The sequence below is a fragment of the Sander lucioperca genome, chromosome 8 (assembly GCF_008315115.2).
Source record: "Sander lucioperca isolate FBNREF2018 chromosome 8, SLUC_FBN_1.2, whole genome shotgun sequence".
In the NCBI taxonomy this organism is placed as follows: Eukaryota; Metazoa; Chordata; class Actinopteri; order Perciformes; family Percidae; genus Sander; species Sander lucioperca.
Window position 1 is genome coordinate 33,112,770 of NC_050180.1, and position 27,637 is coordinate 33,140,406.

The following is a 27,637-nucleotide window of genomic DNA, read 5'->3' on the forward strand; positions in this document are numbered from 1 at the left end:
GAACCGTTTCTCGATGCCCAATCCTACGTGACAGTGAGGCGGGGGCAGGTTGTGGTGGGGGTCATTTCCTTTTGTTTTTTCACGATAAGATGAAGCTTGGAGGATGAACAGCAAGTGCCGTCTGTCCACGTTTCTCAGGCAGGCAACAGCATTAGCTACATCCGTGTGTGTCCTGAGGATTCATAGGGATTGTAGAGGTCACGGAAAGCCCCCGGCATGTAGGGACTATGTCTTAGGCCGCCTACACATGATAGCCGGCTGTTGCATTGATTTCCTATGGGGAGGGCGGTGGCTGGCGTCGTGCACCGCTCGGATTTGCCGCTTTGCGCTGTGCTCAAAGTTCAAATTATCGCAACTTTGACCTATTTGCCGCTGACCTTTTCGAAAGCGCAACCAATGAGATAACAGCATGTCGTTACCTAGCAACGGGAAATAGCTTCCTTGCCACCCTGGATGATGTTTACCTGCGCTGCGCTTTGCCCTACCTAGCAATGCGCAGAGAGCAAATTGCTTATCATGTGTAGGCGGCTTTATGTGACTGTGCTCGGACTTTAAAGAGGAGGAACAGGAACAATTTCTGGCCGAAGCCGATAAAACCTTGCCTCTCCAGAATGTCCTTTCTGGCGATTAGATTGAGAGAAAGTGTTGACACTTGGAGATTTTGTTGTTTAGGTTGTAGGCGTGAGCAGCAATGGATTACCTGTTTATGAGAGTTATTTAAATGTGGATTGGGAAAACTTTCTTTCACAGTTACACAAACGCTGCTGTGTCACAGCACTCTGCAAAGCTGCTGTCTTTTTGCTGAGGTAAATTTTACTCCCCACATCAGTCTGTCTGAGATCAAGTCCGTCTGGTTGTTCGAGCGACGTATACGTTATTTCAGCCTGATGGTTTCTTGACGTTCCCCTCCTTTAATTTATGACCACTTCCACAGCTTTTCCTTTATCTTGCTTTCTCTCCTTCTCTCTCTCTCTTTCTCTCTGTCCTCTCCTCTCTGTGTGTCAGTCTCTACCTCTGGTAGTCGGCCGGCTCTCTGGGACTGGATGAGGAGCTCCCGGGGCCCAGGGGGCCACCAGGCCGGCCGTGCCCCTTGTCCATTCCTTCCTCCTGAGCATTTTTGGTCCCTGAGGACGACTGGCTGGAGCTGGAGTTAGATTTGGAGCCGGAGGAGGCCGGCGGTGGCTGGTTCAGCCCTCCAGCGCTCCCACAATTCCCCTCTGTGGACTGGTAGATCTCCTCTGCTCCGTCCTCGCTGGACTCCGGGTCCTCTGAGCCCGAAAGTAGCTCCTCTTCTCTGTATTCGCTGACGTCCACACCTCCGCTGGCCGCAGCCCCCTCGCCCAGCTCCTTGAGGCGGCCGTGGTGCTTGACGTGGTAGCGCTGGTTCTGGAAGAACTTGATGATGGTGTGTTTGGGCAGGTCGAGCTGCGCAGACAAGGTGTGGATGGCCTCCTGGTCCGGGTACAGGCCAACATCCTGGATGAAGCTCTGCAGGATACCCAAGGCCTCCAGGGAAATCTAAATATAGAAAGAGAACATGAATTCAGTGTTAGTTTGGGGAAGACTTAGTTGCACATATTTGGTGCGGGGTTTAGGGTTCATCCATCAGGAAATTGTTACTTTTTTCAATAAAAACAAAATGGACTTTTACATCATCTGACCATTACTATCACCATATCTGTGTCTAAAACGTTGGAAAAGCTAGAGCAGATAATAAAAAAATACCACTCAAAAAGCTTGAAGACTAAACTTGTTAAAGATGTTCACTGGGGACCGACTACAATCATTAGATCTGAGAAAAGTCTTTTAGTTAGTTTGATGCTTACATCGATTTTACATTCATTCTGCTTAGGTGGTGCCCAAAATGGCTCGGGTGCTACACCTGAGACCTGGAATTAAAACTAGTTCCAAAAGGCATAATAATCACTTCATGGGTCCTGGTGATGGTCCTATCAGAGAGAGTAGAATAACTATACCTTAGTGCGTGATCGTGGCTTCTTGTTGCTCCCAGCACTGCCAACGGTGCCATGAGGACAGCCGCCAGCAGCTCCTGCTCCCGCATTCTGTAAGCCCTCCTCATTCACCGGGGCAGATAACTGCTCTTCACGCATCGGAGACACGCGGTGCTCCTTCATCGGGGCCGGGGGTGGCCTGTGAAGCGCCTGACGAGAAAGACAAAAGAGCTGATTGATTAATGGGGCACAGTGACCCCTGATCAAGACTGCAGCAGGAATTTATTTTGACAACAATGATACTTAATTTATGCATTTACGTTTGTTATTTTACCTAAATCCTGTGTCAACATCTGGATGCATCACACATACTTCTTAAAATATTATTTCCTGAGTGTAATCAAAGATTCTCTATTACCAAAGATTATTACACGCTGTAATGGTATGAAACGGTACACACTGCCTCCTAAATGGGGCATGGCCTCGGTTGAAAGTGTACTGAATGTATGTGTGGATGGATTTAAAGTTATAGATGCATAATTTATTAATATTTTATTTTGCTAACATTAGATATTTACACGGCTAAAAGACATATTAAGCATTACGAACATTAGTTTTGTTAGGGCGTTCACGAATGTTAGTTGACGTTATCTTATCAGTGTTGCCAGATCTCGCGAGAGTTTGTTCCTGAGACAGAAACAAAGTTAATTTTCTCCTAATATGTCCGTCTGAAAAATGCCATTTTAGTGTCAGAATGTCCTGGAGATTTGGGCTTGTGAATAATGGCTCCAATATTTACTTTGGTGACTATGGGGCGAAAGTATCGCTCATAATCTGTGTTCACATTCACTTCGCTTCTCCCATTGGAATCAATACACTTAGGGCCTGCTGCTAGTCTCCTAAAGAGGCGCGGCAATGGAGAAACCCATGTGACACAGATACAGGAATGACTCAGAGTTGGGGCATCTCTGTTCTAAACCGTCTCTGGTATATTCTGTAGCTGACAGTAACCCTGTACGATGCAACGCATCTTATAAAACCACCAGTAAGCTGTCCAGCACACAGTAGCCAGGGCTGCACACAGGGTGAGAACATGTTTCACAGCTCACAGAGTGTCACGGTCTATTAACCAGCTCCAAGGCTGGCATTCAAACTGCCTTGTGTCCCGTATACCTTTGACCTAATGTGTGTAAGATTAGCTCCAGTAAAATGCCAACCACCTGTCTGCCAGGAAGTCTCTTATTTACAAACTTATGACACCCCATCACTATTTAACCAGCCCACGCAACACCTCAGAGGCAGAGTGTAGAGGGGAAGAAGAAATGTAATTGTTTTGGATTAGTACTTAGATTAGGTCAGGAACCACTACATTTGTTATATATATAGTTTGATAGTGAAAGTCAGGAACAAAAGCAAAATATGGAGAAAAAGTTGCTTGAATGAATTAAACTGTTTATATATGAAAGTACCACGGCTACAACTGTTTCAGCATAAAGCAAGTTTATTTGTTTATTCAAAGAAAAAGGCAATTTGAAATGTTTTACATAAGCCGGCAGACTTTTATTACTCTAAAAGGCAAAAAAAGAATAAATGAATTAGATAACAACCGTAAATGTATTGAAAAGCAGTGGCAGGAAAGTGTTTAGCCTTGATTTAAGAGAATACTTTAAATTGCTCCAGTGTGGTCCAGATATTTGCTGCATAGAAACGAAAATGTTTTGCTCTGCTTTGTTTTAAGAAACACAATACAATGAACAAATAATAACTGTTAATATTACACAGGCAGATTAGAACCATGCGTGCTTTCTAAACAAGTAATAAAATGTCAACATCCTGGCAGCCAGAGGAGGTCTGACGACCAAAAACCACCAAAACAATTATTTCATTTTTTCAACTGTAGGAAATTTAGGCAGTTGATTTGCTCAGTTTTATGGGACTGCAGTCACTTGTTAACACAGGATGTAAATGTAGATGTAGATGTAAAGAGTATCGTCTGCATAGTTATAAGAAAATAACTGTGCTAAGTTTGAACAGAAAAGGCTCAAGAATCGATCCTTGAGGAACTCCACTAGTCATTTCTGTTTGTAGTTACAGCTACAAGACTTTCTTGTAATAACAGGAACTGGATTTGAGCCAATTCAGAGCTCCAGTCTGTCTAATAATAATCTACAGTCAACCAACATATTAGACATATACAATATATTCTGGCCTTAAATTCTTAATTGTTAATTCTGCTCTCACTGTTTTTAAAAAAGAGGTTTACAGAAGTGCTAATGTGTGTATTATTAAATGAAATGTAGTTTTAAAGATATAGTCTTGGAGAAATACTGTTCTTAAAAAATCAAAACACTCAAATAGTCCTTAACTGAATTACAGTTAGGGTTGGGTATCGTTTGGGTTTTTTTCCGATACCGGTACTAAAGCGATACTTTTAAAACGGTGCCGGTGCCTAAATGGTGCCTGAACCGATACTTTTTAATAAAGTTTAAAAAAAGAAGAAAAAAAAGAAGGGTACTAAACAGTCGGCGACGTTAAAGAACGGCTTGTTAATTGCTAAGGCCATATGGTCAAAATTAAAGATTTAATAATAATGTAATAACTATAATTATAACAATAACTTATTTCACCAGTAAATTGCTGTTGAACGACAAAAACAACCACCAGATGGGAAAAGGGTATTTTAGAATAACTTTGAATGCACCACGATGCTTTTAAGTGAACGCACCATCTGTGTTTAATTCCGACAATGGCAGCTGCTGCGCTGAAGAGCAGACTATTACGTCCCGCTGTTGGAATCCTCTACAGTGAAATACAGTCACACTTTACACTGTTTAACGTTAGCTGTCAGCATTTTAACCGTGTTTAATCCAGCTGCTAGCTAAAGGTAGGCTAACGTTACCTGCTGTCGAGTATAGTGTAAAATCAGGCACCGAAATGAGGCACCGAAATTTAGTTATTATAGTTTATATTAAGTTAATAAACTTATTCGGTCTCGTTACTACCGTTTACGTCGGCACCAGTGCCCTATTGGCACCGCGTTTCGGTACCCAACCCTAATTACAGTAGTTTTATTTTAATTTCGATTCTCATATTTTTAGTTGTATTTTATAAACCGCACCCGTAAAACAAATTATAGCTTTTAAAAAATGATTGCTTTTGGAGCTTCTGGAGAGGACGCACAGACTGAGAAACACTTTACTTTTACTGCTGCTGGTAAAGCACTTGATACAAGTGCACGTTTAAACTCGAAGAGGATGAACTTCAGATGATTGTATCTGGATTTTTATCGACTCAGTAATCCAGATTATCACAGTTTGTCACAAGGAGTTTACAGTTTCTCAGGTTTTCAGCAAGATTCATACACAGGATCTTAAAAAAAGAACATATTAGAAGGGCTAGGGAGGTGCAAAGAGAGATTATACTTTAAATAGAGACAATGAGGGTAGGTGTAGCAATGTGTGTGTTACTCTGATGGGTGGAGCTCTCACTGTCAGAGAGGGGGGGGGGTCCTCTGGCTGTCAGGGCTGTTTAACAGCAGTGAAGGAGGGCTGGGTGAAGTGTTGGGAGGGAAAGTGGGGACTTTGGTTGTTTGTCAGAAGGTAGTGGCTGTTGTGAGAGAGTTGCGGTCGTGTCCCTCCCGCTCGCTTTAAGAGCAGGGAGGGGCCTCCCCACTGGAATGCCCAGCTATAAATCTGTGGTGCATTAAAATTAAAGGACCCACATAAAGATAATAGTCATTCGCTTTTCTCTCCCTTCTCTTCAATAATAACAGGGTATTACATAAATAATATTGAGGGCAGGCCAGACCATGAAATTGCTCCGATTTCATTCGCAGGGGCTTTATTTTCAGGGGGGGGGGGGATGACCAATTTACAGGAATTCAGTACGCTTTTTTTCCCTTATTGGTCATTTTTCCTCTCTCCCTCCCCCAATCTTCTGTTTCTGTTACACAAAGTGACATTTTTTAGATATTGACAAAAGACTGTAAGAATGCTGGGAAACAAAGAAAAAAGATATGTACCCCTGCCCTAATGAGGACCACACAGCCACAAACATCCCCCATACAAACCTACTCAGACACTTAATAACTAAATTGAGGGTAAATCATGGAGGGGGGATTGCAAAACCTACCGTCTCCCCACCTCCACCCACAGACCTTCATCATTTCCATTATTTGAGCTGACAGCAAGGACTCTTGGATCAATCGCCACACACACATGCATGCAACAATGGCGGGTCTGGTCTCCCTCATGCACTAATGATGATGTTAAACAGCAGGGCCAAACACACAGGGCTGGTTGGCTCCGAAGTTTATCTCTCCTTGTCTCTCTTCCTTCAAATGGTCATCCTCTTTCTTCTATGCTCACACTCGTCTTCCATAACTTTTTGGTTTTTCTCCCTTTAGTGTCTTTTCCTTTCCCTTCAAGGACTCTACTATACTTTCTCTTTTCCTCCGCCTCGCTCTCCCCTCACTTCTAATGCATCAGGACACTAATGAAGTGGGCCTCTGCCAAGCCAACATGACTCCACATCCAAATCAGCCCTGAACGGGTGGATGCCAGGAGCTCCCACCCCCAGCTCCCCATGTCCTCCACCTCCATCTCCCCTTTACTCCTTCTCACTGCTGTCCCTCCCATTGTAACTCCCCACGTTTTACACCTTCAGTCCCAGCAGCCTGAGGCTATGCCCTGACCAACAGCGCTCAGCCCTTTCTGCTGATTTTGTCCTGTGGCCACTGCCGGTATTGCAACAAAAAAATCCCTCTGCGACCCAGAAAGGATTTCCCCCAAAGGCCACCATTGTAAAAGAGACATCTGTAAAACTGCTGCCAGGACACTTCCGACTGCAAACCAGGTCGGTTATGACTCTTTCTATTCAGAATTTTTAATCCATGGACTTTATATGTTTGATAAACTTCCTGTGACGTCACCACAATGTAAAGTGTCTGGGCAGAGTGGGAGAAACACTACTGTGCATATTCAGTGGTCGCATATCATGAAAGTAAACCCCGGAACCACTGAGCAACTCTCATAGGAATGAACGGGGCTTCGCCTCCAATGTTGTATCCAGGCTTTATAGTACATCCGTGCCTTAAAATACAGATCTATGCCTGAGGCTCCCTCTACCTACTCTGTCTGTTTGCCTTGTGCTCTTCGACCTCGACCGTCTGCAACAGACTATCTATGGTGTACTGATTTACAGTCTTCAAAACAGGTATTAGTTAAGGTGAGAAAATCTGATTTTAGAAAATGAATAGTTCAGGCTAGACTCAGGTGTATGGATCTGTAATAAACTGGTGCAAAGATTTTGACTCTGCTGCATAAGTAGCAATTTGTTTTTTCTACACTTTCTTACTGGAAGCGTTTTCTAAACATTGCAAAATGCCTTGTGGGTAATCAGTGTCTTCTTACAGCACAGCTTTTGGGTGCGTGGGAGCATTAAATCCAGGTGAAAATCATTAAACTCATCTGCTCCTTTTTTGGTGAATATGATTTCAAAATGAAAACATCGAGCCTTAGTCATTTGTCATGGAGGATAGACTTACACCCCAGAGACAATTACCAAGAAATGAAACCAACTCCTGCATGTCACTATAGGGCTGGGTACCCAACTTCCACACTTTTAGGCACCGATCGAATTGCCTCCATAGTATCGAGCATCGAAAAATGCCTTGTCATTCAATACCAAATTTCAAGACCTATGCAGCTTGCTTGTACCCAGATTTAATAATGCTTGTGATTGGCTGTCTAATGTTATAAAATCTCTACCTATCTACCTAACGCACAGAGACGGGGATCACCTGTGTGTATTTAGTGGGTCACATAGGTGTAAGTACTGTAATGTTGTAATTTCTTTTGGTATCAGTAAAATTGGTAACGGAAAAAGTATCATACAGGAACCAGTATCGAAGTCAAGGTTTCGTACTGGTCCCGATATTGAAATGTTTTGAACGATACCCAGCCCTACATGTCACTGGCTGACAGGTCCTCCAAACTAAATGACAAAAAAGTTTGTTTGTCATTGCCTTCCAAAATGACCCACATGGCCATTTTCTGACCCTGTGTACCCATCGGCATGACAACGGTGTTTGGTGTTTTAAGCCCCCAACGTCGTCTTCCAGGCAATGCTGCATGGAAGGCACTAGGGTTAGGCAAGGGTTACGGTTAGGGTCAGGGTTAAGGTTAGGTGCCTTAAAGTCGACGGTCGCAGCGCTGCCTTGAAACACCATCGAGCCATGACAACATTGTTTTCTAAAATGAGTCATATGACTGTTTTCTGACCTGCCACCTCTATGATTAAGGTTTGGAAAGTTTAAGGATAAAAACCTATGTGGTTCAAGCTAAAGCTACATCTACAGTACTACGTTTTCATTTTTAAGCGGCGTTTTGAGACAGAAACGCTCTCCGGTTCAAGAGTTTTAGCTCCAGTAGTAGTGGCAACACAATACAGCCCTGCTCTCCCAAAGCCACAACCACTGGAGCCCCGCGGCCAGACCAGCTCTTCTCATGGCATCATTCAATATTCCTGAAAAACTTATTTTCCTTCTCTCCGTCTCACTCTTTTCCTCTTTTTCTCTCTCTCTCTCTCTCTCTCTCTCTCTCTCTCTCTCTCTCTCTCTCTCTCTCTCGGCAGCGCTGTCAGTGCACTATAGTAAAAATGAACAAGTTTCTTTAAAACGTAAATCAAGGCAAATTACGGTGCAGAATTATGAAAGAATTATAGAACATGAAATATTCATCTTTTCCTTAATGAGCTCTGGTCCTCCAGGGCCCCTAACTCACTCACTCTCTCTCTCTCTTTCTCTCTCTCTCTCTGTTGTGTGTGTGTGTGTGTTTTGGTTAGTGTGTATGACCACCAGAGACACCATTAACACAGAGATAAATATGTAATGAAGGAAAAATCACTTTTCTTGGTTTGTTTTCTTCAGTTTTTTGCATGACTTCACCTTTTCTGTTAATCATTGTTTTTTTCTCATTTTTTCTGTCTGTCTGTCTGTCTGTCTGTCTCTCCCTCTTGTATCTGAATAAGTGTGTGTGGTTGCAATTCATGAGGACTGGATTCAGGGCTGAGGGAGTAGATGAGTCACTGCACATATCCTTTTTCGTAAAATAATGTTTCTTTGATGAAAAACTGTATACACATAATGTTATTGAGGCTAGCTGGGACTGCAGCTGAGTGTGTGTGGTCATGCGTGTGTGTGTGTGTGTGTGTGTGTGTGTGTGTGTGTGTGTGTGTGTGTGTGTGTGCTTGTACTTGTGTTGTTGCATTTTCTTTATTATGTTCAAACTGTGTGTGGTATTCATTCCATGTATCTGCAATTAAACAATTAACTTAATTGTGGTTTGCCAAAAAAGCCCAAACTCCCCCCTGCAACAGTGAATGAGAGGCCACCGGGATTCACTTAAGACTGGGGGGGGGGGGGGAGAGAGAGAGAGAGAGAGAGAGAGAGAGAGAGAGAGAGAGAGAGAGGCAGTTACTTCCTCTCAAAGTGAATAAATGAAGAATACAAAAAAAACTAAATTGTTGCTGCATTGACAATCTTTCCCCAAATGTAAAATAAATTCCAATATATTTTGGCAGCAAAAAAATTATCGTCTCAATGACAGAGAGGATGTTTTTATTTCATTGATAATTCTTGATACTATCGATCCATTTGATGTTGTGGTTGCTAATTACCTCCGCCAAGGAGGTCGTGTTTTCGGCTCGGTTTGTCGGCAGGATTACGGTTAAGAAAACTAACTTAGTTCGAGACCTGTTTCTGTCTCAAGACCAAACTCTCGCGAGATCTGGCAACACAGATGAGCAAAATAAAATATTAATAAATTATACAAATATAACGTTTCATCCATCCGCACAACGTTCACTACACTTTCACACGAGGCCCGCTCATTTAGGAGACAGGAAGTGTTAATCGTTTCATACCATTGGCGCTGCTTGAAATCTTAAGTATAGAAGATCTTTGATATGAGAGACCAAAATACCACGAGACCGGGGTTCATGTCCCGTTCTTCACCCGCGTGTCACTGAAACAGACATTTTGTAACCCCACCCACGATCTTCTCCTAAACCTAACTGTCCCGGCCGTTCTTGTGCCGCATGTCGGTTAAACGTACGTCCTGACCCAGAGCGTCAACAAGAGACGCCAAGAGTCCCGACCAAGCGCGTCTAAAATGAAGTCAAAGGGCTGCGTCTGACTGAGATGCTAAAGGAGACTTTTTGCGTCAGTAACAAACGCCAAAGGCACCTGGCCAAGCCCCGCTTTTTGATACGCTGGGAGTGAGAATGTGTTGTTATGAATGTGCAACACTAAAAGACTCACACTTGATAATAATCTAAAAAGAGAGCGATGAGTTTTTTACTGTGTTGACAGGAACTATTTGTTGCTGCTTTGGCAATAAGCACCCTTGTTTGCCATGGCAGTAAAGCACCTGGATTAAAGTGAGACACAAAGAGAGAGGAAGAGGAAGGGCATAGTGGTTGTTACAGTACGTCTTGTTCTAGTCCACCACTCCTGGGGTCTCAGCCTCAGTGAGCGGTCACACACACACACACACACACACACACACACACACACACACACACACACACACACACACACACACACACACACATAAACAACCCCTAGACTTGCAGCAGAAATCAATTTAGCAAAAACAATAAAGAAATTATTTATAAGGGCAGACTGTGCCAAATTAGCTGTGGGACGCACTTAACCGCTACAGCCGTATGAATAAGAGCTGTGGAGCGAGCACCAGGGCCGTGTCAGTCATGAAGAAATGTGATGCTGCAGGTTACTGACATGGACACACACACACACACACACACACACACACAGCACCTGCAGACTTAATAGACACAGTCAGAGATCTCCCAGAGCCCCCAACATGCAGAAATGTTACATGCTACTGTACATACAGTCCAGTTTAAACACACACACAAACACACACACACACACACACACACTCACATCGCTGGTATGTGGATTAACTGTACAGCTATGTCTTAGCACCACATTCATGTTTAATGTGTATTCTGTGGTTGCTTGCTACAGTTTTAGAGACCCTCTCATTGTCCACAACACAAAGGAGCGCTCACATTACCAACTATCAGTGGGACAGATGGGACACATGTGTGATCTGTAGTGGCAGGCTGGCTGGAGCCTGAGGTTTGGTAAGGGGGCTTCATCTGGTACAGAGGGGTGTGGGGGGTCCGGGGGGTCAGAAGACAGCAACACACATATTTAAACACACACACCTCATTTCCCGTTAATATATCACCAGTTGTGCCCCACGGTTCATCTCCCTGTGTCTTTCGAGGTGGATGTGGGGGGTGGAGTCGTTACGAGGGTTAACTTTTATTTTGAGTCTTTGCTGAGAGTGTGAGAGGAGCAGAGGAATGTGTTAATGGTGCCACCACAGTTTCCTCCCAGTCTTCACCATCATCAGCCTTTAATACAGAGCTCTGAATGGGAAGACAGAAAAGATTGCTCGGTGGTGGAGTCGCGGAACAACACCATAGGATTCGTGTCGAGATGTTAAATGGGACGTTTCACCATTTGCCTGTTTTTGATTTATGACATATGGCATATACTTTATGTGGTATATAATGGTTTTGCATTGGGAGGGTGGGGCGGGGGGCTGGTGGTTAGACAGACTATCTCTGAACTGAAGGACCTAGTCTTAAGCTGAAGTGTGTTTGAGCAGGCAGTGAATTCAGTAGGACTGCCTTCCCTGAGTCGATTTGTTGACTAATCGCCGTTTTGGTCTTAGTTGACTAAGAGTTCTTCAGTTGATTAGTCACTTTTTTTTAATGCCGAATGATTTATTTTCAAGAAACACATGAGCACATCCCTGGTAAACACAATATTTAAAGTAGAGCTGCAAAGATTAATGGCTCAGTTGTCAACTATTAAATCAGTCGCCAACTATTTGGATAAGTGAAGTTGAGCAGGGTGTAGTGACAGAGTTGGCAGTTCAGCGTGCCGAGATGCTTCCATTCACATGATAGGATATTGTATAAAGTACAGAAATAATAAGGTATCAAATGAACACTCTATTGGTATTGGTATCACTTTAAGGGTACTGGTATTGTAGTTTTTTAAACAATACCTAGCCCGTCCTAGAATTGGGGCACTCTGTATAAAAACTTAAACCATTAAATGTACTGGAGTACAGAGCCAACAAAAATGATGTCTGTAGAGTGTGAGAAAAGAACAGATATTTCTGTGGTGTCTGCTACAGATATAAGGTATTATCTATATAATATCTAATTTATATAGCCGAAGAGTAACAGACAGGGTTGTGTGTGTATGTGTGTGTGTGTGTGTGTGTGTGTGTGTGTGTGTGTCAGAGTGGGATGCTTCCAGTAATGACAGAGGACAACACGTCAGCGTGTTTCCTGCATCGATCTCCCTCAGCCCTCCAGCCTCTGCCTCCCTCCTCTCAAACTACAAACTAATGGGGCATTTCCTCCAGTGCCACACCACCCAGCAACACAGTTTACTCTTCGTTCCACTGTGGCACGCACACACACAAACACATCGCACACACAACGAGATCAAACGGTACAGTACGTACTTAGACACCAAATGAATGTAATGAGGAATTAATAGCGACGGGTGTGGTCTCAGAGGGCAGAGAGATACAGTTTCATCCTCTTCTGACTGTCGCTTTCATTGGCAGTGGTGGACAGTAACGGACAGTAAGCAATGAAGCTAGTACTTAAACTTAAACTAATACTTAAACTCCACTATCCTTCAGAGGGATTCATAATGTACTTTTTACTTCACTTCATTTAACATTTGACAGGCTGCCAGTCGTATTGGTCTTTATCCACTAAGACTTTAGTAGATTAGTAATTTTTTGTAATGCTTTTTTTGCTGAATGATTTATTTCTAAGATACTTGTAAGCACATCTCTGGTAAACACAATATCTAAAGTGATTCTTTGTGGAAAAACAGATCTGTCAATCAATTATTAGTCGACAAAATCCTATTGAGCGTTAATTGACTATAAGAACTGCTTTAATTGAACACAGCCCTAATTCTAAAAAGGATTTGTTGAACATATTTAGCAATATAAGTCTAGAGACAACAGCTTACAACAACAGTTACCTCAACCAGCACCTTTAAAGCTCACAAATTAGCATGTTATGTCTCGTTTGTTCAATCTGTACAAAACCAAAAGTGTAAAAACGGCAAGTTGTAGTCATGTGTTGAACTATTTCTTGACTGGGACCAGTTGCCAGGACACCAGCGCAGACTCCAAGCCAAGAAATAGTCATATACACAATCCCCTGTAAAACTACCCTGAAAATCCGGAGTTCTCGCGAGAGCACAATTTGAATTTGCTCAGCGAGTCACTCTGGCATTCAGTAATGATGCTCATTAATTACGGCCTTGTAGCCGAGCTGCACCAATCACATCAGTGTATCTGATATAGGTGGGCCAGAGGCAAGCTAAACAGATGACGACAGCGCTGCGACGTCCAAGTCATTAGTAAACATTGCAAGATGGCTACGGATGAACACCAGTTGTTTGAAATGGCTTTGGCCGCTACAATGAACGAGTTAGACTTGGCTTTTTATCTAAAAGAGGAACAGAAGACGGCGCTCGAATCGTTCCTTTGCAAGAAGACATTTTTGCTGTTTTGCCGACCAGATACGGCAAGAGTTTAATCTACCAGTTAGCTCCACTGGTAGCTAAGAGTTTAATCTACCAGTTATCTCCGCTGGTAGCTAAGAGTTTAATCAATCAGTTATCTCCGCTGGTAGCTAAGAGTTTGATCTACCAGTTAGCTCCTCTGGTAGCTAAGAGTTTAATCTACCAGTTATCTCCGCTGGTAGCTAAGAGTTTAATCTACCAGTTAGTTCCACTGGTAGCTAAGAGTTTAATCTACCAGTTATCTCCGCTGGTAGCTAAGAGTTTAATCTACCCTTAATCTTTTGGACTTGGTTCTGAATTTCCAGGCTACTGTAAAACAGCAATTCTATGTACATGGGAAATGTGCTTTTCTACACTGATCCAAAATCAAAACAGGGGTCAAGAAAATCTGGTAAAAAACACATTTTCAGGATACTTGTACATGATGGTGAAGTAAGATAAGATGTTTACGATCAATTTCAACAGATGTAATAAACGTTGTCAGATGAGGTGACATGCACAGCAAATCTGTTTTCACTGTATGAACCGGAGATGCAATTTTAACGCCAGGTGTTCCATCTGGACATGGAGATACGAGGCACAGGTTAACAGCAGCTGTAGACATGTCTTACCTGTGTGTCCTGCGGCAGGTGGAGGACGGTGTGCAGCCTCTCCGAGTGATGGTGTCTGGACTCCTCCTCGTATGCCAGGTCTCTGTCGGCCTGCGGCAGCGTCAGGAACCTCCGGATGGTGCACAGGTTCTCCCACAGCGTGCGGTTCTCCGGGCTCGGGTTCTCCTTCCACCGGAGCAGCTCACACAGCCAGCCCTGGAGATGAGACAGAGACAGACATGGAGAAAGAAGGTGGGGGGTTAAACACAGAGGTGGAGTTGAAGGAATATGTCCATAGTTTGGGAAATACGTTTTTTGTTCTCTTGCTAAGAGTTATATGAAGAGTTTGAAGTTTGCTCTTATGTCTGTACAGTAAAGCCCAGATCAGACCAAAGATTAGCGACGAGACAAGTTGAAACATAAAACGTTCTGAAAGCTACCAGTTCACACCAATGTGGCGAGTCGAGGCACTGTATCATCTCCATAGCAACAACTCTTTGTACTTCCTTTCCAGGCATTTTTGTAGCTGGATATATCTTTGTTGAGTCTAAATATGAATGGGGATAACGTTAGTGATAGTGAGATGCTTGCTACAGTTGCATTTCTAGTGATCAATCGGCAAAAACATTTTATTTCTCTGGTTCACTGCTTTGTTCTATCGCTGCCTCTTCAGTCACTCTTTAGCTCGCTCAACCACATTACCATGCTCGCAGAGCTCGTTGAGCCTCCGTGTAAAACTCTGCCATTTGGACCAGTTGACAGTTTGTAACATAGATATAAAATGGATTATGGATCATTTCATTTCTATAGTTTGTAGCCAGAGCTGTATAGTAACAAAGTAGAACTACTTCACTACTCTACTTAAGTACTAAAAAGCTGTATCTGTACTCTACTGGAGTATTATTTTTTTCTCCTACTTCCACTTTTACTTGAGTACATATTTTCGATGAATGACATACTTTTACTCCGATAGATTTTTTATGTGCTGCATCGTTACTCGTTACTGTTGTGAATTCCTCACGCTACGGAGACTGTGTAGGTTAGTGTGTGTACGTGAATTACGTCGAGATCGCATCGTGTTTCTTTTCATTACGGTTGCCCGTTCAGAAGTCAGAGACAATCTAAGTTTGTACTCTTTCTATTTAGCTGTTGATGCAGCAGATTAAACTATTCCTGAGTTGTTTCAGTCTGCAATGAGTACTGAATGTTAACCGTTTTACCCTGTGATGTGAAGCTGCTAGTTTATCTGTATTTTGCTAGCTTGCTAACTTTCCTGTACATCACACTTGTTACTAGCTAGTGTGTGATACGTTTTTTGGGGCTTTAATCGTTACTGTGCTGGAGAGGATGTTCATTTTACTTGCACACAGTGTGATAATTGTACATTTTATTTCAGTATTGTTAATATTTGTTATTTTTAATATATTTAATATTTGTTAATTTCTTTGGCTACAGCCTTAGGCTAAACATTTGACATAATATAAACAATATGGTATTCAAACTTTTGACTGCTTTCTTTAATAACTAAATAACACAATACTTGTACTTTTACTTTCAGTACTTGATTACTTAATTTTAAAATAAACTACTTGCAATACTTAAGTACAAAAAATGTTGAATACTTTAGTACTCCTACTTAAGTGTTGTGCTTAAAGAGCACTTCTACTTCTACTCAAGTCACTTTTTTGATAGAGCACTTGTACTTTTACTCAAGTATGGGTCTCTAGTACTTTATACACCTCTGTTTGTAGCTGACTTTACAAGCTGTCTTCGGCATATAAAGGCATGCCACCCGCCAAAGTGGCTAGTGAGAGTGACTGTGTTGCCCGCCACTGCCGAAATCTATGTGCATTTGGCGGGTTGGCGGGTGCTAATGTCAAGCCCTGCTTATGTTCTAAAAACAGCGTCTGGAGACTTGACCAGCTGAGTCGCAGAGACGGGCTAGTTCAGACCGGTGCAACTTTTCCCTGCAATGTTCTAAAACGGTCCGTCTTGTTGGGAATCTTTAGTCTGAACTGGGCTTAAGAAGACAGCCAGTTAGCTTAGCTTAACATAAAGACCAGAAACAGGCGGAAACCGCTTGTCTGGTTTTTCCAAAGGTTAAGCTCACTAATGACCATATACTATTTTAAGTGTAAAAACGATAAATTATGGAATACAGAGGGTTATGTGCAGGAATAATGTTTTCCCCAGGTGCAGTGACTTCCTGTAGTCTTGACATCACTGTAAAGTTGTTTCCAGTCTTTATGCTAAGCTAAGCTAACCTACTGCTAGACGTAGCTACAGGTTTACCATACAGACATGAGTGTGGTATCGATATTCTTATCTAACTCTCGGCAAGAACGTGAATAAGTACTTTCCCAAATGACTATTCTGTTAAATCTGTCTCATAGAAATATTTTTAAGCAGAGGGTTCTGTTCTCCCTGAAAGAATATCACAGTGGGCCATCCTTGTATTTCCTGTTTTATGAACCGTTTTATGATCCTTCTCCAGCTGTGGAGCCCAAGAATCAACACCTCTCACCTACTAGCAATGACAGGGAAGAAGAAGGATGATAAGGTCCACGAGAGAAAAGACAAGTTAAAGTAGGAAGGGATACAGGAGGAGTGAGATGGGAAACGACAGACAAAGAACAATGTAAACGTCAGGAGATAAAAATTTAACAGAAAAGTTGAAAATTGGGCAGGGGGTGTGAGGTAAATGTCAGCGAGGAAGATGGGGGAAGGAGAGATGGAGAAGATTCAATTATATCTGCTAGACTGGTTCAGTTTGTGACACCAGCTGTTGTGTTCAACCAGCCACCTCGGGCAGCATGCACCGCTAATAGCCTGATCGTCTCTCTCTTCCTCTCTCTCTGTCCTTGTGGCCAGCTGCAGCAGATGGGTGCACTGAGCCGTGACCCTCCGCCACCCCCAGACCCGCCAACCTGGGGGACCTCGCTAACTGCACACACACAAACACACACACAAGCATGCATGCATGTACTGTATACATATATCTCAACAAATTACCTTTCTCACGCATAGCCACATGTTTGAACGGACTATATCCATAAATAAAGAGATTTTTCAGCGGATCGCTGCGCATGTGTGCCTCTATGTGACACTGCACTTCAAAAAGTTCACTTTCAAGGCATCAAATGGGCAGTACCTTTAGAGCAGGGGTCTTTTCTTAGCTGAATGAGAGCAGGGGCCCCCTACTACTTATTGTATTAAATTGAGTTGCATGTTAAAACTGGGCCTACAATAACATGTTGGGCGTCCTAAAGCCTTTACACATACCTTTTTGTGGTGCATACAATACTGAGCTATTAAAATAATTATTGACATTCATATATTTATACATCATGTTTTAATGGTATACATACACGAAGAACAGTGAATGCTTAAGCTTAACTGTATCTGTGGTTGGCTACCTTAATGGCTACCTTACCTATGCCTGTCATCAATGTTGTGTAAATTTAAAAACAAATCACATATAGGCTAATTTATCTTTGCTAATAATATGTTGGACTCATGTTTATGTATATTTTCAAACTACTGACAATTTCTTTTTTTTTAACTCCTGGACCCCCTGTTGAAGATCTCTGCTTTAGAGTAATTAAGACAAATGTTATAAATAGAGATAGTTCCAGTGCCACAGTACATCCTGTTATCAAAGCTCTGAGAAAACATTCACCGTGAGCCGAGTGAGCCAGTTGATGACTGAGTGTGAACTCTGTAGCAGCTCTCCAGCCTAGCAGTAGTGTGTTTTGGCTCTGAACGCCTGAAGTTCTGTGGTTTGTATGAGATTTTCAAAGCTGTTTTGATAGACACATGTCGTTCCTAAGAGCCAGCTTAGATGTAAGACTCTTTTTTTTTTTTTTCTTTCCAAGTGCTTCCCTCACCTGGCTCTTGTTGGCGGCCACCTTAGCGAACAGAGCCTGGGACACCTTTGCTCTCTTCATCTCCTGCTGAATTTCGTCGTAGATGCCTGACGTGATGTTGACCAGCGACTCTAGCTTCAGTGGGAGGTCGGGGGGCGGGCCGGACGGCTTCGGCTGGAAGAGGGGATCGACAGGATGATGTAACACACAGTGAGTACAAATTAAAGTCCCTCTGAATGGTTAATGTTTAAGGAGGGGACGCTATCAGATAAGTTTGGATGACAGGAAATATCAAAGACGTATAGTATGTATTCCAGAACTACTAAGAGATCTATCCACAAAAGCAAATCATGTGTATACATATGAGGAAAGGTTATCAGCTGATGATCGGGCCAAGCTGCTCCGAGAGCAGACATGCAGTGTTCCCTGTGCGAGCATCGGCCGCACATCTGCAGGGCACGTCTCCACATGAATTTTGTTTACAGATCAAAGTCATTAAGTCCTTCTCTTTTGTCTCTCTTTTGTTGTTTCTGTTTGAATGAACATGTATTGGCTCTCAGAAAGCTTGTATACACAGTGTTTGAAGTCGTCCGCAAGACATGTACAGACCAGCTAGCTTACATTCCCTCAGTGTAAACGATGCGGAGATTATTTTACATAGACATAATAAAAATAGCACACAAATTCACGCACAGCCATGAATGGGCATTTGCCCTGACATCAGAGGGAGCCTCTTATCACTGATGGTTGCTAAACTGTAATGCGCACATGGAAAGAAATGTCCAAATACTGTATAATGTCCTTTTTGTTTACAATATGCTCCTATGATGGCTTTGAAGCTGTTTTTCCATTATGAATGGAATTTGTTTTATGGTTTTAAGACACAGCGCATGCCATGCCTGCAGTCTGCTCTGTGAGTTAAAGATTGCAGATAACTCACCGAGTTGGAGATCTTAGTCTTGTTCTTCCAGATGGAGGCCCAGGTATCAGGGGTTATCTGGTCATCCATGCCCCTCTCCCACACTTTCTATGCACACACAAGACACACGGCATGTTACAATCACATATTTGCATCGCTATAAATATAGTATGGATCAACAGAAGTACATTTCCAGGATAAAGACTGACATCCGGTATGTGGATCACACGCCGGACGTCAGGCTTTGCCCCTCTCCGTCCGCTCTCTGTGTGTCGCCGTTCTCAAAATAACAAACAACAAACTTCGAGCTAGCAAGCTACACGCTGAAAACAGCATGTTTTGAAGAAAATGTAAATCGTGCAACAAGGCAGGCCTGCTTGGTTCTTTCAAGGAATGATTGTAAAGATTTACAAAGAATGTGTTTAGGGCATTTCCTCTCTAACTGGGACGTTTTGGGACCGATTGGTGGGATTGCTGTGGATGAAGTACACACGGAGATACACTGGTAAGAGATAATGAGGTCTAACCATGTATCCAGCTTATTTAAATAGCTCACGTTACTGTATTATGTAACAGTTAACTTAATTTAATATCGTATGTGGCGTTTTCTTTTGTGGGGTGCAAATGTTTCACCAAAGTTCCTTCCCGAGACTATTTTGCAGAGCCACCGCCGCTGCGACCGAGTGTTATATATATATATATATATATATATATATATATATATATATATATATATATATTCTATCCCAGAATGGATCTGTGGTGTACCCAGACCTTACTCCACAGCACTGTGGAGATTACTATGAATACACATGGAGTCCTGATACAAATGTCAACAACACAGTGACTGCATGGCCCACTAACCTGTGAGAGGCGTGGAGGGCCGGGGTTGGAGGAGTTGGAGGCGGGGAGGCCGACCGAAGGGTTCATGGTGCGCTCTCTCTCCTCCTGGTAGATGCGGTCTCTCTCGCTCTCGGCCAGGTTGAGGAAGTTCTGCATTGCTTTCAGATTCACCAGCAGAGACTGCGAGGCTGTGCGAGGGTCCTCCTCCTTCCGCAGAATCTCTGACAGCAAGCCCTAATCAATGAAGACACACACGGAGACACGTTTACACTGCGAGCTTGACTTTGCAGCAACTAACTTCAAACCTCTATTTCTAATAAACAAACTAAGGCTACGTTCAGACTGCAGGCCAAAGTGACCCAAATCCGATTTTGTTGCTCATATCTGATTTTTTTCACGACAGTGTAAACAGCCCAAGTCACATGGCATCCAATCTTTTCCAGTTCTGATTTGGGCCACTTTCATATGTGGTCCAAATCTGTTACAGGTCAGATTTTTTTTCAGTCAAAAAAAAAATCAGATCTGGCAATAAATCGGAATTGAGCATTAAGGTCTGTAGTCTGAACTATGTTTTCTTTTTAAATGTGGGGTGATTGGGTACTTGCTGTCGCTTGACTTAAGCCAAAGGTAGCCTAGTTGGCCGGCACCGCTCTCCCCATAGGAAAACAATGGAACAGCCAGCACAGAACGGTTTTTACCGCGGATCATGTGTAGGCGGCTTTAGGAAAGGTTTTCTAGTTTTTAGTGGGATTGTTAATAAATGGGTTTACATACATATATTGCATTAATTGCTTATTTTCTTAGCAAGTTGTTTTATCGGTTGATGTTGAAAAAGCTTTTACTGTAAGTAAGGAAACACTGAACTAATATCATACTGTAAGTGTACTTCATTACAAATAAAAGTCCTGCATTGAAAATTTTACTTAAAATGAGCATATTATGCTCATTTTCAGGTTCATAATCATAAGATTCATTTACATGGTTTAATTTTCAAAAAACACCATATTTTAGTTGTACTGCACATTGCTGCAGCTCCTCTTTTCACCCTGTGTGTTGAGATCTCTGTTTTAGCTACAGAGTGAGACCTCTCACTTCTGTTCCATCTTTGTTGGGAGTCGCACATGATCAGTACCTAGGTAAGGACTACTAGCCAGTCAGAAGCAGAGTATGAGGGCGTGCCCTGACAGTAGCTAGGTAAGGACTACTAGCCAGTCAGAAGCAGAGTATGAGGGCGTGCCCTGACAGTAGCTAGGTAAGGACTACTAGCCAGTCAGAAATCAGAGTATGAGGGCGTGCCCTGATAGTACCTAGGTAAGGACTACTAGCCAGTCAGAAGCAGAGTATGAGGGCGTGCCCTGACAGTAGCTAGGCGAGCATTATAACATGTGTTCCAAAGTGACCACGTTTGTCTCTGAAGTAAAGGCTGGACTACAATAGAGCTGTTTGGAGCAGTTTGTGAACAGTGTTTTCTGTTGGAGATGGTAAGTCCCTTTGGGGTGGACTTTGGGCTTTATCACTTTATAAACCGATTACATGCGCAAAAAAAGATTTTATTACATATATCATTAGATGATTATGACTCATGCATTAATATAGGGTTGGAGAGAAACGTATTTTCAATTGCTCTGTATGTCTGGCACATATTGCAGAATTGACACTAAAGTTGACTTGACTTTTTGGAGTTGGAGCTCATTTTGAACTATTAACTAATAATTCTTTTTATTTTGGATTAATCTGCTTTCTCCATTAATTGATTTATTGTTTGGTTTGTTTAAATTCTTAAAATAGTGAGAAATGTCTTCACTATTACTCTAAGCACTAAGCGACACCTTCACAATGTTTGTTTTGTTCAACCAACAGTCCGAACCTCAACATTATTTTTTTCACCAATGACAATGTTTTTTGACATTTTTAGTACATATTAATGTTAATATTTACAATAACTTTATGAAAAAGCAGGAAATCCTTGCATGTAAGAAGCTGGAACAATGACATGTTTGACATTTTTGCATGAATAATTATCAAAACAACTACTACTACTACTACTACTACTACAATCGATTAATCAACTAATCGTTTCAGCTTGACCTATTAGTATAAACTGTTGGGTAGTTTAATTTATAGCAAAACATTTTATAAGCGTTTATGTTTTTGTTTTTTTAATGCAAACAATTTAACCTGTAAAGTAACTAAAGCTGTCAAGTAATCGTAGTGGAGTAAAAAGTACAATATTTCGCTCTGAGATATAGTTTAGTAGAAGTCAAAAGCAAAAGAATGTAATTAAGTAAGGTACCTCATTTGATTTGTACTTATCGGTACAGTACTTGAGTAAATCTGTTATTTTTGGGTAGTAAAAAATGAAAACAATGAACTTTATACAGTATTAGCATACAGTATGGGTTGGATGCTCACACAAATACACACACTTTGAACACACACACACACACACACGTGCAAAAACTCACTGAAACACACCTGGCCTCTACACCAACAGGTCTATGAGTCGCCTCCCATTACACTGATCTAATGGGGCGTGTGCTAACCGCTTTAGCACAGCCTGAATGCATCAGGTGTTTGTGCTGCTGCGAGGGCGGGGAAGGAGACCCAATGACCCAGCAAGCTACCCTGCCATGCTTCCGCTAATCCGCTGAAAATACCACGCAGTGCAGAATTAGACCAACGCTGTGTGAAAAATGACAGTCTATCAGTGACGTCAGTTTCTATTTATTTCTATCAAATACCTCCTCTCACCTGAGATGTTGCGGGGAACGAGAACTATGATCCGCTTAGTCTGAGAAAATGTGGCTCCATAAGGGATCGTTCGGTCTTGCCTGACTCAATGCCACCACAGGATGATATGTGATATTAACGTTCAGATTAGGGCTGCACAATATATCGGGTTTTTTTTTCATCATCATCATTGCGATATCAACTTGCACAATAAACACATCGCAAGAGGCTGCTACATATCGCCAAAGACATATACTCATAGATTTTTTTTGTGTTAGTTGCAAGAAAATATCAGTAGAAAACTGCACTTTAAAATGTAACCGTCATTAGTTTTTTAGTGGTGTCTTTTATATTCAATTCAGTGTTCAATTTGTTCATTAAAAGAATGTTGGAAATGATTTACTTTCATTTGTTTGAAAATCAACAAGCAATTTGTTGTATTTAAGCTGTATATTGAAGCAGCAGAAAGGAAGAACTAAGTACACTTTGATATCTGTTTCAATCTCCCAGGTAATATTGTTATCTTGATTTTCAAAAACATTATCGCATATTTTCCTCGTATTGTGCAGCCCTAATTCAGATTATCTCCGTCCCTGTGTCTCCATCTGAAGCTACCCTCTCTCATCCTTGACGCATTGTTCCCTTGCTTCTCCTCTTCCTGCGATTATTTTACCACCACACTTTCCCAACTGTCTCCTAACCTTCTTGACCACAGTCTGTCCTGTTTTCCTACCTGTGTGCGGTTGAAAGCCACACGGGCGAACACGGCCTGGGAGACACTAGCTCTCTTCAGCTCGTCTCTGACCTGCTGGTAGATTTCACAGGAGACCTCGGCGGCCGAGGGGTTGCTCCCGGGATGGTCGCCGCCGCCGCCGACTTTGGACGAACCCCGAGGGATGGGCGGGTGGTTGAGGAACTGCTGGTTGATGGCCTGCGGGTGCTGATGGGCCAGCAGGCGGCTAACGGCTAGCTGCTGGTTGATGAGGTGGGCCATGGCGAGCTGTTGACGCACCAGCTGTGGGGAGAGTTGAGGGGAGAGCAGCCCACCTGGCCCCAGCAGGGGCTGTAGGGCGCCAGGCGGGGGCGGCGGGGGCGGAGGAGGAGGCACCTGGCCCGTACGGAGAGGAGGGCTGTGGTGGAGGGGGCCGTGGGGCGACGGCTGCTGCTGGGGAGGCTGCTGAGGCGGCTGAGAGGGCGCCTGCATGTCTCCAGACCCTGCCTTGAGGAGGGGGCTACCGGCTCCCAGGTGACTGAGCTGGGCCAGGCCGGCCAGGTGGGGGGGAGGTCTCTGGCCCAGCACACAGAAGTCGGTCATGTTGTCTCTCTCTACTGGAGAGGAGAAGACAACAGTGAGTGTGGTCAAACACCTTTACATGAGCACTAGTCTCGCATTGCCAGACCCTCCTCCACAGCGCTGCGGAGGAGGGTCTGGCTAGTCTACACAGCATTCCGGGATGGAAGAAAAACGTGCTCTAGTTTGTTGGCATTTCTTTAAACCAATCACAGTCGTCTTGGGCGGTGCTAAGCTCCGGACTCAATGACGATGACTCTGCAAAATAGTCTCGGGAAGGAACTTGTTTTGGTGGAACATGTGTACGTTCAAAAGTTGTTTTAGTCCTGCAACAGAGAACTCAGATTGGACAGATAGTCTAGCTAGCTGTCTGGATTTACCCTGCAGAGATCTGAGGAGCAGTTAACCATAGTCCTCAGAAATCCACCGGAGTTTAGAACGCCAACACAAAGAAAGCTAAAGGTGATGGACATCCGGCCGAAATGAGCAATCCAGGAAGTTGAACGTCGTGGCTATACAGTAGACTACATGAGCACAGAGTCAGATTGATTGGATTTCTTACTTTTGATGTCAGCAGCATCCCGTCCAGACCACATCTTCTCCAGGTAATCTACTGCTCAATTAAACACATATGGAAAATCAGTCAGAGGGGATTTGGTTGATCTACGTACATCACCAAATAGTAGCCAAAAATATCATCCCCAAGGTCTATATAACAAACAAAATTAACTTTGAAGCTCATGAACAGATTTATTCTAAACTCCACATTCAAACAACGAAATATTCGTTGTAGGGCTGCAGCTAACGATTATTCTCATAGTCGATTAAACTGTTGATTATTTTCTCCATTCATCAGTGAGTTGTTTGGTCTATGAAATGTCAGAAAATGGTGAAAAATGTCAGTCAACATCCCACCATCACCCCATCCTCTCTCACTCTCTCGCTTCCTATATCCCTTTTTTCTGTTCGGGCTCAGTGTTTAATGTGATGATTATAAGTGCAGCTTCTCCGGAGGGAGACAGAAGAGTCATTACAGATGATTTGTTTTGAGTCAGAGGACCATGTTGCTATTTCAGTTTCATAATTTCATATCTCTGCTGATCAGACTCACTGTAAAACTGCAGTAGATGAACACTGATCAGTCTATTCCCAACCTTTTACACCAAGCCATGTTGACTTCATCCCTTCATCACAGGTTGTGTGTCTGAAGCTGGATTTATACTTGATGCATTGATACCTACAGCACAGGTTTTGATTTATAGTCCAGTGTCAGATTGCACTCGATGAAAGCACCCCTGCACCCCCTGTGATCAAGCCACAGCGCTTGAGTTATATTCCTCACAGCTAAATGTGTTTACATTATTGTATTTACTTTATGATATAGAGCAACTGCGTACGCGCCGCCTCGTCTTTTACTGAACAGGAGACGGCTGCCATGCAATCGCTGTGTTTACGTTCATCCAATCATACAGAGAGAGAGAGAGAGAAAGACAGAGAGAGAGGCCAGCAGGAAATAGATGTGTGTTACTGAAAAGCAGAAGATTTACTGAGCCTTCTTCAACTTCCTCCTGTATCATAATCCCCACTGGCATCAGTAGCAACTCAAGTTGACCCAACCACAGAAATGAAGGTCTCTTGTGACGTTTTTTTTTTTTTATTTCTCTTTGTACTTTAATTCTGTATTTTTGTACCAAATGTTCTATAGATTAATGATTGTAATCTTACTTTCACTTTCCTACAAATATGAGCACAGATTCGACTATGTTACTGTCTGTACAGTAATCTTTGGCTCAATTAAAAAAAAACGTTGACCCACCCAACAGATCGTGGTATCTCAGCAGCCACCGTAATCCCGAAGTAAAGTTACTTTTTTGAGGAGTTGCACATCATCTAAGGCGTAGCTGTGTGGTTACGTGTGGAGGTTCTGTAGCTAACTATAAATCTATCTTAAGAATTGTTAGCAGCTCAGTAGAAAGGTGATTTTCCCTTCTCCGATTGTTTAATTTGAATAATTCTTAGAAGGAAAACTGTACAATATTTCCCAAGAAGTCCAAAAAGTTTTGTTTTTTTATTTTTTCCTACTTCAGGAATCATGTTGCGACCCCTGGATTACAATCATTACAACTCTCTGATTTACAGGACATAATGTGCAATATCATGAACAACCTACTTGAGATTTGACATACACATCTATGTGCCACTTCTCATACATACAGTATTTAAATGCAACCCACCAAGAACAATCCTTATTTTCTGTGACTTCCAATTAAGATCCCATGTATGTGATGTAAGTGCAAATTTTTACATACAAATTCCGATTTTTTAGTTCTCACATTGTATTCTACAAGCGCTCACATTTTGCACCATATTTACCCTCATATGCACCAATATGCATCAATACTTTTTTACTCATATATTTGCACTTATCCTAACTTTATACTGCAACTGCTGCACAACAATTCCCCTCGGGATAAATAAAGTTCCATCTAGGGCTGTCCCAAAAATTGTTTAAAGCTTCATTCATAATGCTGACATTCACATTCTGTGCAGGTTTTGTCTCTGCATTCTGTTTAAAGCTGATGTTTTTGCACAGTTGCAGATAAAGATTAGGCCACACTAATATAATTAGTTTTATACTAATTGTAGAATTAGATTCCAGTGGTTGCTGCGTAGGATTGTTTCCAACTCGTGTGATTCAAACATTTCCAATAACTCCAGAGCGCTGTTTCTGTCGTAGCATAATGTCGCAGTAAGCCTCAGGGAGCGATTATTGTTTTCATCATTATTTTATGTCCTAATTGGATCAGCCTGCTGCCTGCATGTATTTATGTTGACGAAACTGACGTGTTATATTTATCAAAGAAAGTTGGTTTTAATAAAACAAAGACCAACTCATTTAATCCGATCAATCACTTCATTCAAATTTAGGATTTCTTTCTTTGTAGGGTGATGACGGCATAAAATATGGCAAAGCTTCATTCAAAAAAAGCTTAAAAGAAGCTTCGAATGTAAAACAAAATGACGTTCGGTACGGCCCTAGTTCCATCTTATGTTGTTGGGGACCCTAACCCCCCACATTGGGAACTCCTAGTCAACTGTATTGCATTGAAAAAAGTTGAACCACCGTCTACAGCTCACCTTTGATTTTCTTATACTTCTTGTACCAACGACCAAACTCCTGGCATTTGGCAGTGGAGACGTTGGCATAGTATGAACTGTTCACTATGGAGGAAATCATACTCTGACAGAGAGAAAGAGAGTGTAGAAAGATAATTAATAACCAACATAATGTGAAATGCTTACACTCACGCAAACCTCATGGCATGCTCACACACACACACACACACACACACACACACACACACACACACACACACACACACACACACACACACACAAAATAGAAATAGATAAACATTAATCATGATTGGAAGCCACCCATGGAAACTGGAGCCAGTACAGTACAGACAGGGAATCTCCTGCCACACACACACATATGCTTGCAATTCATGCTGCGATCAACACCCCCACCAGAGCTGCATTTAAACACAGTACACACACACACACACACACACACACACACACACACACACACACACACACACATAAATCTCATACAGCAGTCATTATGAGACCAGGATAGAGGGCTAAACATGCAGCTGGGGAGATTAACGTGATTGAGGAGACAGTGCTTTATTTTGTGGGGTGGAGTTTGGTGAAAATGTAGCAATAATCAATACAATGCATGTTGGATTAATCCTAAATGTCTATCTCATGAGGGCTG

General features: G+C 42.5%; 1 protein-coding gene across 3 annotated transcripts in view; it reads right to left on the bottom strand.

Annotated features, from left to right (window-relative positions):
- Positions 1-514: 514 nt before the first annotated feature.
- satb2 (SATB homeobox 2) overlaps positions 515-27,637 on the bottom strand; it is a 64,172-nt gene continuing 37,049 nt past the window's right edge. Inside the window, exons 6-14 of one of the 3 annotated variants that reach the window (XM_031297285.2) lie at positions 26,992-27,094; positions 24,416-24,466; positions 23,368-23,891; positions 19,854-20,066; positions 19,011-19,097; positions 18,092-18,244; positions 14,226-14,420; positions 1,977-2,183; positions 515-1,518 (exon numbers count right to left, since the gene is read on the bottom strand). In XM_031297285.2, coding sequence (XP_031153145.1) covers positions 1,009-1,518; positions 1,977-2,183; positions 14,226-14,420; positions 18,092-18,244; positions 19,011-19,097; positions 19,854-20,066; positions 23,368-23,891; positions 24,416-24,466; positions 26,992-27,094 — 2,043 coding nt within the window. In that variant the 3' untranslated portion in view covers positions 515-1,008. Of the gene's footprint in view, positions 1,519-1,976; positions 2,184-14,225; positions 14,421-18,091; positions 18,245-19,010; positions 19,098-19,853; positions 20,067-23,295; positions 23,892-24,415; positions 24,467-26,991; positions 27,095-27,637 lie in introns of all 3 variants that reach the window. The other 2 variants (XM_031297205.2, XM_031297155.2) reach the window with 2 other exon arrangements.